The 12,119-nt window shown below is 37.4% G+C and overlaps 1 protein-coding gene across 2 annotated transcripts in view; it reads left to right on the top strand.

Moving 5' to 3' along the window:
• Nucleotides 1-12,119, top strand: part of BIRC6 (baculoviral IAP repeat containing 6) — a 179,905-nt gene that overhangs the window by 119,084 nt on the left and 48,702 nt on the right. For both annotated transcript variants that reach the window (XM_054162362.1, XM_054162363.1), the window contains exons 64-65: nucleotides 1,424-1,588; nucleotides 3,514-3,682. In XM_054162362.1, the coding sequence (XP_054018337.1) occupies nucleotides 1,424-1,588; nucleotides 3,514-3,682 (334 nt within the window). The remainder of the gene's footprint in view (nucleotides 1-1,423; nucleotides 1,589-3,513; nucleotides 3,683-12,119) is intronic.

A 12,119-nucleotide genomic window follows, 5' to 3' on the forward strand; every position in this document is an offset into this window, starting at 1 on the left:
TGGAATATCAGGTTGCTGACACATTAACACCTTAGCATTTTAAGGTTTTAGGAGGGAAAGGGCAACCATTAATTCTTATCTTAGCTTTGGTTCTTCCCTGACCCCTTAAACAGGTTACTTGCTCATAATGCACCTTCATCAGGTGAGGCTTGTATTTCTGGGCCCAAGCTTCCCTTAAGTGCTCTGAGTCAGTGTTCATGACAGTTCCCTCGGGCATTAAAGGCACAGTGTGTTCATGAGTGATGTAATTAGTAATGTCTATATGAGAATAACCACCTAAGCTATTTCATCACCAAGATGCAATACATTCTCAATGTACTAGTTAAATGGTGATTCCAGACTACTGGCAGTAAGGTGCTTCATAGGTGATAACTTTTTTTTTTACCATTGCAGTCTGTCTGTACATAATTTCTTTCCTTCAAGCATTGTCTTTAACAAAGTCACTGACGAACAGATCTGAACAGAAAACAAAGCTTTTTAGAGCTGTAAATGAAATACTGCAAACTAAAATTGGGCACCTACTGACAAGACCTGTTTTCCTTAAGGCTAATTGTCACTGAGTAACTCTAATAAAAATAGCAAGTGCTCATCACTTTGGAAAATAAGGTTACTTGTTTATGGTGCTAAATAGATGATTAGGAAAGCACTCATTAAAAAAAATGCCAATTGAAGGGTTTCTTGCTGTATCCTTTTCACCAAAGATCCATTAAACTTTGAAAATTAACATTAAATACTTAAATAGTTGGATAAGGGCTAAGGAATATCACATTGCAGTTAAATTAGTAAAATGCAACGAGGCAGACTACTGGAAAAAGCCATACAAGCACCTCTGGAAAATGTGCTCTCTGAGAAGATTTTAAGGATAAGGTGTTTTCCCCTCTTTTCTGGAGAGGAGGTAGTGTGTTTCAGTGACCCAGAGATCATGTGTCAGTGTTACACATGTAACGTGCACCTCTTGCTATTTTGGAACATTCATTCAGGATCAGCACATGCTTGAGCATTTCAGTTGTGCATTTTTTTTTGGTAACATTCCTGTTCCCATCCCCTTCATCTTGTTATGTTAGTAAACTGGGCTAAGTGTTCAACAGTAACACAGAGCTGTGATGTTTAGCATGATAGTGATTAAGTGCCATTTTAACATCTTTCATCATTGAAGCAGTGATAGTCTCGTAAAAGAAGAAAAGCAGGTTTATAGTCCTAGTCAAATTAAGGAGTCACTTTGAAGAATTTAGCACTGTCCTGTACTAGAATTCCATGTATGTGACAGTCTTTCCTATCTAAAGCTTTGAATTTTACTGGATGATATGTGTATGAAGTTACTAAGTTGGGATTGCATTCTTTTGCAGGACAAAGTCTTTCTAAAGACAGTGTTCACGAGATGAAAAATGAGATACTATTGCAACTTCTTTTTGTTTTAACTTAGCCACAGGTCTCAAGTACACACAGCAGTGCATCAACAGAAGAACAGCAGTTGTACTGGGCTAAGGGTACAGGTTTTGGAACAGGCTCCACAGCCTCAGGATGGGATGTTGAACAAGCTTTGACTAAGCAAAGGCTAGAAGAGGAGCATGTGACCTGCCTCCTACAGGTGTGTAATAATGAAATTTTGATGAATGACGAACACTTAAAGCATTAGGACTGGAAAATGCAAATGGAGCTTGTATTTTTTTCAGTCATATAGCAGAATAATTGTGATATTTGGGGCAAAAAATAATTTACAACCACCTGTCTACATGACGTATTTTCAGTGAGGCTGTTTTTTGCCGTCACAAGGGCGCTGCATAAAAAAACACACGTGGGTAAGCTTGGGTGACAGTTCTGAACAGACAGTGGACCAAGCAGCATTCCAGTGTATTTTCCTGGAGCTGTCACATATCTCTGTCAACCTCACTGCATTCAGTCAAAAATAAATGGAGGAGGACACAGAAATAGGTATTTTGTTCTGTGTGCTGATGAATCTTGCCTCTTTATTTCTCACAGATTTTTGCTCTGCTTTAAGGAAATGCCCGTAGTTGTTGCTGGTGTCCATGAATGTGTTCTGCCAGTGTAGCAAAATCCCCCTTGGACATACAGGAAAACCATGAGTATGTCAATTAAATGACACTAGTAAGTCACCAGTAAGCATCAAGATCTTAGTAAAACTGTGATGCTAAGGAGAAGAAAGTTCTGTGTAATTATGCTTTCGGTCTTTTGTGAGATGCACCAACCCCTGTTACCTTAGGTCACTGTAGAGAAGATGAGATTCTCTCTACTCGTTGAAAACAGCATTTGCAGAACTGTTAGCTCAAGTACATTAGCTAACCTAACTGCTTAGGGTAGAGTACAAAGGAGATGAAATTCTGAAAATGCCCATGCTCTGACTGAAGAAGATAACATTTTAATGTAATTAGTTATTTCAGTCACTGTAGATTAGGAGACATTATGAGGCACAAATATCACATCCCTTGAAAATGCAAAAGAAATGAAATCCAAACCAATTTTCTGAAGTGAGGAAGAGGAACATCACATTATTTACTTTGGCCAAGTTTCTAGGCAGTGTTCTGTATTAACCCATGCAGAGGTTTAGCTGTAAACTGTGTCAGTCATGAAGAAAGGAGGCATTTGCTTTGGACAGTCAGCAGTTGGAAGAAGTAGCAGAGAACTATTCAGCATTTTGCTGAAGATGTCTGTCATACAGCAGACTCTTCCTGGGCCCTTCTTCTGTTCAGAAAAGTTCTCTTGTATGGAGTGCTGATGTTTCAATAAAGTACCATGGATAATGGGGTTAGAGCAAAGAGAGAATGAAAGAGGAGGAAGAGGCTAAAAAGGTGAATAGACCCCATGTGACTTCAAGTAATGCAGCCTTTCAGGCTTTGAAGTTAATAAATTTGAGAGTACAACTGCACAAATAAGACTCAGGGAAATGCATTAGGTTGTATGTCTACAACACATGGTAAGGGCCTGTGAATTCAGTCAGAACCACCTTGGGGCAAGGAGGTGCAATTGTGAGATGACTCCCTTACTGTCACTGAGGAAAGGGCTGCATTTTGTTTATGAGCCACGTGGTTGTTCCCAGTAACTGTTATGCTCACTCTAAGCTGTTTGTTGCTTCATCTGTAAATAACAAATGATTTTGAAACATTTGCAGTTAAAAGAAAAAAAAAAAAACTAAAAATATAGTGTTGGTAGTTGGTGTTCTAAAATGAGCGGGACTGATGAGCTGCATTCTCAGTGGAGTGAGCTGGCAAACTCCTGTTTTGAGTAACTCCAGCAGGTTTGTCAAAATTAGTATCAATTGATCTGCTAAAGTAATTCAGAATTATAATCGTCGTATCACTGGTCAAGGTTGGAATTGTGGTCTAACAACTGCATCGATATTTCTCTGAGACACTTTTGGGACTGCTGAAATAAATACCACTACTGAATTAGCAAAGTAGCTAATGAAGTATTGTGGTGTCTGTCTTAAGGGAGGAAAGTCAAAGTTCTTTTGCCTAAAATAAATCAGTTTTAAGTACGTATTTTTATGCATTTCAGGTTCTTGCCAGTTACATAAATCCTGCAGGGAGTACATCAAATGGAGAGACCCAGACTAGCCATGAGGGCAGAGGGCAAAACAGCAGTGCTCTTCCATCTGTTCTCCTGGAGTTACTCAGTCAATCTTGCCTCATCCCAGCTATGTCTTCGTACCTCCGCAACGATTCAGGTAAGGTGCCATTGTCTCCTTCTAAATCAAAGTTGGCTTATTTCTGTCAATAACTTTTTGTGTAAGCAATGGGTAGTTCTGGGTAGTTTCAGTACATTTGTCAGTTTAGAATTGTACCAATGGAACATTCGCTTGAGCCTTAGAAAACAAAACTGTAGCGCTCATTGAAATGCTTACTTGCTTTGAGGATTTAAACTTTGCTGTTTTAATCTCTTTGTAATTTAATTGTTAAATTGGAAACCAACAGTAAACAGGTGTTTCCATCTGAAAAGTTTACATTTTAGTTCTTCTACAGAAGATATGTGGAGAGTACTTTTTACAAAACCTTGAAACTTAATGTGAAGAAGTATGTTCATTTTGTAAGACCATCGAGTAAGTGTGTGCCTGCAGCTGGTAAATGGTGTGTATACTAGGACAATACTTTGATCAGAGCTTTTAGTGCTTTATTTAGAAAGTACAGAACTAAGCCTCATTTCAAAACTTCAAAGTATTTTAAGTATATGGAAACAAATAATTCCTTTTTTTTAAAGGGAAAAACAGTGACTTGTGTCATCACATTTGTACTCTATTTTAAAACAAATTCATGGTTTTGTCCAGTATGTTACACCTTGTTTGCTGTGGAAACCGTTTCAGTTTTACAAGGTAGTGTCAAGCACTGTAAGTTAAGCAAATGCCTGTGTGGATCTGACAGCAGCACAACAGACTGTTGGTGATTTGTGTTCGGTCTCTCTAGATGACAGGCTTTACTGTGAAGGTATCAATAAACTTTCTTTTTTTCCTTCAGGTAACTGTCAGCCTGAAGTTTTTTAACACTGCCTGAGCCTTAGGTTGGATGGTTGTTCGGTTACTTTGTTAAAATGGATTTAATCCTTCAGTAGCAGCAGGAGTTGTTCCAAATTTGAATAATTAGTTTGTGGGCTTTATTTTGCCTGTGCTGTTTTTGGAGTAACTGATAAATGTCTTGTCACGTTACTGCCGTTCTCTTGGTTGCTGGTTGTAGGGTGTGGTGATGTGAAGTTCTTCAAACAATGCTGTATCTTCTTGTTGAGTTACACAGTATATTTTGTCTCCAAGGTAAAGGAAACCATCCACGTCTGAAGTATTTACAAATCTGTGTAGGCCTAAAACAAGAACATGGCTCTTCTAATCTGTACTAACAAGAGCATTATATAATGTTGTACGATGGAAATAGTTCAAAAATTCTGCTAAAGCCTTATAGTAAAAAGAAGTATATGAAGATCTTTCACTTACCAGTCCACAGTTTGACACCTCTCCCTAATTTTGCAATTAGTGACTTGGTTCTATTTTGCACATATTACAGTGAGGAAAACAAACTGCAGCTTATACACCAGACTTGTTATTGTAGATCAAAATAGAATTTACTACATTATTTTACATTATAAAGTAAAACAATAAATTAACTTTCTAACAGGTATTAACAAATACTTTTTCGTTGAAGTAGGAAGGAGAATTCTTTGAGAGACCTGGCAAAAATGTTATCTAAAGGATGAAGCTGTTGGTTTGAGTTATAAAGGAATTGCAGCTGTTGAAATTAGATTTTGCAGTTTCCAGTAGAAAAAACCTATCTGTCTATATTAGTCACCTTTTAGCTGAAGAGAAACAGTCACGCCTGATAGAGGATATGAAATATATGACTGATGGCAAGAAGTTCAAACTAGCTTGGATTTTTTAGGCACCATTTTTTCCAAAAGTAAAAAGAAAAGGCAAAATTGCACTGGGAAATGCTCATTTGGGGTATGTTTTCTACTGCTCAACTACTGTTGCTTGTGCTTGGCAAGGTATGTTGAAATGCTGTGCTTGTGAATTAACAATTAGTAGAGTGAACAATGTCGATACTTCTTTTTCCTAAATGGATGTGTAGCTATTAATGTGTAGTATATTAAAGCAAAGTAAAACCTTGCTTCTCAGAGAAGAGCTGTTACTCTTCTGATTACAAGTTCACAAAGTATGTGGTTATTTCTATTGGAATTTAGATCTGTAAAATCTGAAGGTGGTTATGCTTTGATCCATGCAGTAGTCTTGAAAGTTTCTTGCTGCATTTGTTAAAAGCCTGTGCATAAAACTAGAATTAACAATGTTCTTCTGGATTTAAAAAGCAAAAATCAACAACAACAAAAAAAACCCCAAGCAATAAAAAACAACCAGCCAAATTTGCAGGCTAATATAAATCAAGATTTTCTTTGAAGACATAGTAGAGCATCAGTATGAGAGGGAAATTCGTAGAAATGATGACTTTCAGAGAGAATGTCTTCTTGTCATGATTATTCTCATTTAGAATAGAATAAACCAGGTTGGAAGAGACCTTTGAGATCATCATGTCCAACCTATCATCCAACACCATCTAATCAACTAGGCCATGGCACCAAGCACCCTGTCTAGTCTCCTCCTAAACAAGTGAATCCCTGAAAACAGTTTCTTATTGATAGCCAGGCATAATTCCAATGCAGCTATTACTGTTTAGTTGAAAAGCAAACAAGTAGTTCTCACATAAATGTGTGCGAGTTGGAGGTGATGCTGGGGCTCTAAGCATCACTATCGATGTCAGGAGACATAGCTAACAGAAAACGTAGCTGTTGCTAAAGAGATAGAGGTTAGAAAGCTCTGGAGCTTAAGTTCTGGTACTATGCTTGTAAAACTGAAGAATTAACTTAATGTGTTTATAGGTGAAACATTTCAAATGTTCTTTTGACAGGAAAGTTCAGACCAGATGGTCCTTGAGGTCCCCTCCAACATGGTATTCTGTGGTTCTGTGGAACATGGAAGTGACTTTGTAAAAATTCTGGTTTTAATTTATTTTTTAAAACCTCCGAGACCAGTAAGTAGTCTGTAGTAAACCAGATTTGAGCCTTTCCTGTAGGAAAGGCTTCTCAATTTTAAGTGCCTTTTCTCCAGTAAGGCTGAAGGCTTACCCAGAGGGAGTAGGAAAGGGAACTGTGTTAGCAGTAATGCTTATGTGCATGGTATTCTGATTTTCATACCAGTGTATCTTCTGCTATCAAAAGGTACTTTGATGTGGAAGAAGCAGGTAACTGTATTCTTTCTGTAATTAGGGCACTGCATTCAGGATACTAACAGAGTGTTCCCAGGTTCTGGCACCCCAGCGGGAACAAGGTGTGTCCAGCACAATGCTGACAAAGACTACTTTTCAGCAAGTCTGTAACTTTCTCAGATTTCAGTGGATGCTCGGAGGCATTCTTCCTGTAGTTTTTTAGTTTTCACTATCCATGGTTACAGTAGCAGTGACCTTCACACATTTTGTGTGTGTGTGTGTGTTTATATCTGCCAGATGCATAAAATCATATAAGGAAATGTTTTAGTGAAGAACTACATGCAGTGGAGCTGTGCTTACGCCATTTCCTTTTATTTTACAGTAGGCTGATACTACTGTGGTGATGGAAGGTGGGAACTATTTTGAGAGCGATGAGAATCTTGGGTTTTTTTTATACACATTCAGTTAGCTACAGTATGATGTATGCTGTTTGCAATGCTGTTTTGGCAAAAGGCTCAAGCAGTTCTGGTATCGGAATATAAGATTGGCCTACATCACATTTAGAAATGTATCCAGGTTTTTGTTGCATGAATATGTTTTGCAGTCCCTGCTTAATTTGCCCAAAATGTGCATGGACTGTATTGTTACCTCGACTGGTCTAGGTAAAAGGAATGGTGACCAGATAAGGAGTACTCGCGTGTAATTTAATCTTGGAGTGGATCATTACAAACCAGATTACTCTGAAACATTCTGCACCTCACATCTGCATCATAGCAAGGTGATTGTGAAGTCCTTGAAAATTGTGAACTGACCACTTCCATTTCCTTAATTGCCTTTGTTGTTGTTTTTTTGAGAAGGAAGGTATATCAGTCTTTGAAGGACTTTTCCTTATTATGTAAGATAGATCATAGCTCTAGTCACAGGAAGTGATAGCTACTGTAACCCTCACCCTGTGTCTTGATAATTTTTCCCTGTTTGTTTTGTGTCCCGTTACAGCATTGCTGAGGCTTTTCATAGCTTTCGTGTTAGAAGTGTACAGTTTATCACTGGACTTCTTTTACAGTATCACAGTATAACTAAGGTTGGAAGAGACCCCAAGGATCATCAAGTCCAACCTGTCCCAACAGACCTCACAACTAGACCATGGCACCAAGTGCCACGTCCAGTCTCCCCTTTTATTACATTTGCGTTGACTTAATACTTTCATTTGTAAAATTGATGTAATTCCTAGCTTCTGTGTCATGGAACATCTAGCATGTATTCATTGCCATGCATTTGTGCACTTTGCACTCAAAGCCGTCATGTAAAACTCTTTCACTGTTGTTGTATATACAGCACATTTCATTTGACAGAATTACTGATGTAGGAAGTCTTTCAAAGATGCTCACACTTCTCTTCTTGAACAAAATGCTCAGCAATAAAATTTGCACTAACTAGAGTATGTAGCTGTTTTGGAAGTCTAGATTTTGCTGATTACTTGACTGATGAGCCTAGGTTTATTAAGACTAGTACTATCTAGTGTTTACAAGTGGAAGAGGGGGAAAGCAGTAGTAATAGTAGTCTTTGTAGCTAACAAGGATTAGCGAGAGAAGGCAGTTGAAGGAACTCAGGAAACAGGAAAAAAAATCAAATTACTTTTAGGACAAGGACTGTCTGTTTTGTTATAGATTTGGACATTGAAAAGCCCAGCAAAGTTGGGATTTACTAGTGATGCCACAATACCTGTTCTCACTTCAAAATACAGTACTGCTTTGTCCCTAAACTATGAACCCTAAAATGACTTAATCTTGTTTAAAGCAGAAGAGTGAAAAGTTTGATACCACCTCCTCCTTGGAAGTCAAGCCGATACTATACTATACTTGCTATAAGCAAGTTGCAGCATTTTGCCTTTTCTTGAATTTCCAGTCTTGCAGATAATACTGTGAATTCAGCTGCAGCTTTCTTGCCTGCTCCCCTCTTAGATCTCTTACTCACTCTTTATTCTTTGGTGGACAAAAGCATAGCTTGTGGTGTTAGATTAGCTCAGACTTCTTTGGGTTTGACTGCTGAGACGAGATGATGCGTTTCCATATCAGGGCTCCACTGAAAGGATTATTTACTTACCAAAATGTTCCACTTTGTAAAAGTCCAATACTTGCTTTTAATGCACTTCTCTAGTTTACTAAGTACTGTTGCACCCCGATCTTGTGGGTTTATTAGCAGTTGTGCTGTCATCTCCATGCTGCCAAATGTCTTATGTGAATCTTATGTAGTAAGTACTGTGAACAAATCTGTCGAAGGAGAACATAGTGAATTCTTTTTCTGCCTCTATATATCTTTGTTTGTTGAGTCCATTAAAACCATACTTTGTGGGCCTTGCCTTTTTACCTCACATGTTGAACTACATTAGATTGCATGCTGAAGTTAGGGTATTTCTTTTCTAAAAATAATTTTGATTCCCAAGGCATTATATGTTTTCGCTTACCTTTTTGTATTGTAGTCTGGTTCCACTGGACTGAGTAGGTTGAGTACTTTAGGAAGCTTGTGTTCCCGTATGGATCTCTGAAGTTGTTATACTGAGTTTACTTGGCTAAGAGTACCACATATTTGTTCATCTGGTTTTGAAGGTGTAAAGGTACTTCTTCAATGTACATGTTGAATTATCGTGAAATTCTGATTTTTCCCTAGATTATTGACTTTTTACTGTGTCTAATAAGAGGTGGCTCTAATACCCTTTTTGTTGATAAGATTCTTGTGCCTGTATTTGAGTAACCGTATAAGCATCACAGCTGTATATTGGAGCTCACTTAAGAGGATAGAGCATGTGAGTATAGAGCATGGGTATTACCTGTTAAGAGAGCATTTTAGACTTCTATTCTAAACCAAAATATAATTTGTATGCTGGGACAATTTCTGATGATGCTGTTCTGTAACTTTCTTTTAAGGGTCAGAACCTTCTGCTATATTTAGAAGTACAATTAGAAGTACGATGGCAGTTTAGGAAGACAACATAATCACCACAATGTAATATTCCTCTAGTTTTCATTAATGTTCATTCATTGGTAAAAGAATAATGGTGAACCTCCGCGCAAAAATTGGTTCTAACTTCAGGTTCGGTTTTTGTCTGTTTTGCTGTTGACGTTTTAACAAGAACAGGTGCAGTATCCCAGTCCAGTGCTGGAGTACTTGTTGATTCACAATTTAGAGAAGAGAGCTATGCACTGAAATGACATGAAATAAAACTGTTTATTTTTTCACAGAATTGACATTTTTTTTTAATTAACTTCAGGATCAAAAGAAGCAGCACTGATTTCTACCTGAATTTCATACTTTAGTTTTCAGGTTTTTGTATTCTCTCATTTTAAGACCAGTCTCAAATATCTTTGTATTATATTAATGCAGCGATAGCCATAAGTATGTAGATATCAGTTGTATATTGAAGAAAAATTAGAGTGTATTGGCTGTCTTCTGAAGTCTTAAACTTGAATAACCTGCATAATTCTTCTAGAATGCAGCTTAGTTTTACAGAATGCTTTGGTGCTTCATATACTGAAAATGAGCATACAGTACTAGAAACCTGCTGTAGGCAATGGATAGTGAATACATACTCTTTTTGCAAATGCTTCCTTCCAGTGCAGCCTCACCTCTGCTTATTATTTCGTCCGGTTGAGCCAGTATTGACTCAGAGTTGCAAAACCAGAATATACCCTCTTCCACCTCATTTGTCCATAAATCAGTTTTACAGCATAGTTTCTGCAACTGACTGAAATATCATTGCCAAATTCATTCTGTTCTAGGTCCCTGACTTTAGTTATACATGGGATTGTTTTGAAGTGACTTCCAAAGGCTCAGTTGGTTTAGCAGTTACGAAGTTATATACAGTAATAAGCTGTTACCTATACAAGGGATAGATTTCTTTGCTTTTTATGGAAGGACTGCATGTAGTTTTGCAGCCCTAGGAGAAGGAACTGAGCTGATTGTTCAGAAATGCAGCCCCTGCGTTGTTCCTCTGTGGCACATGTAATCCTAAGAAAGGTATTTATTAAAAACCAGTGGTGTTGGGTTTTTTCCCCCCAGTGTTGCCTTTGCACAGTTTTTAATCTTCAATTCTCAAAAGTAGCTTCTCTGTTAGAAGATATATGCAAAATATACTCATGAATACAAAAACTTACGTATCTCAGACCGCCTGCAACTGTGGATATAATTCAAAGACATACATAGGTTTCATTTAAAACATGGAATTAGTTTCATCAATTTCAGAAGTCTCTTTGCATCTTCCATGAAGTATGCATAAGAGTTGCAATTCTGGGCCTCAATCATGATACAAAAAGGGAAAATGTCTCTGGCACCTGGTCCAGAAAGAGAGACTATGCTTCTCTGGGCTGTTTTCCTTGCATGACCATTAATCCTTGTGCGATACACTTTATTGTACTTGAAAATAAGCATCAGGATGAAAACACAGAAGCTGTATTTGACTTATTTTAAGCACATTCTGAAAATGGCTATATAGAAAATGTAACTTGTTGGTTTTTTTTTCCCATTTGGATAATATTATTCTGCCATTTGTGCATATTAATGTTTCATTTTAGAAAGTACTGAAACTTAATTTTTCACACCACTTCAAAGGATTTTTAATTAGAAAAGTACATCATTGGTATAGCATGATGACTTCAAATGCACATTCAGTAAAGGCCATAAAATCCAACCTTTTTCAGCTTTCCACAAGACTAACAAAATGCTGCAGAATATAGTCAATGGTTGAAATTTTATTTAAACACTACAATTTGGGGTATAACAGTGTTCCTCTTTGCATACTTTTTATACATTAGTGTAAATTATAAGCTTAAATTATGGTGATATCAAAGCTTTTTTGCTGTTTTCTGGTCTCAGCTATGAGGGGAGATACTGCACAAAACCATGGAAAGCATCATGGGGCTTGCTTATGTGTATTTATATATTTAATCTCTTTCTGTATTCTGATTGTTTCCAGTGTTTGCTTACGTTTCTTCTGCCTTGCATGTTTGATGGCATTTAAACAGTGCTATTTGGAATTCATCTTTTATCAATGAGAAGTTGAATATAGTCTGCCTTAATTTACATAATTTAACACACTGGGCTCACAGATACATGTAGCAGTCATCAATACATCACCCTTAGCTAGACACTTAGCTCTGGAATGTTTTTGATGATCTTTTCAGACCATGGAGGTTTTTGCTTTAAATCTAGAAATCATTCTTACCATCGCTGGTCTTTGCACTGTGTGCTCTGCAATTGATACTCAAAAATATCATCAAAGTGTAGTGTAGATGTACACAAAAACAATAACAAATAAATTGAGCACAGTTCCAACAATCCCAAGCAGTGCTAAAATAGATTCTTCTTTTTCTTCCTTTTCCTCTTGCCTTTTTACGTCTTCCAGTGTTGTGATGGCTGAGGTCCCCATTTTTC

The sequence above is a fragment of the Dryobates pubescens genome, chromosome 6 (genome assembly GCF_014839835.1).
Source record: "Dryobates pubescens isolate bDryPub1 chromosome 6, bDryPub1.pri, whole genome shotgun sequence".
In the NCBI taxonomy this organism is placed as follows: domain Eukaryota; kingdom Metazoa; phylum Chordata; class Aves; order Piciformes; family Picidae; genus Dryobates; species Dryobates pubescens.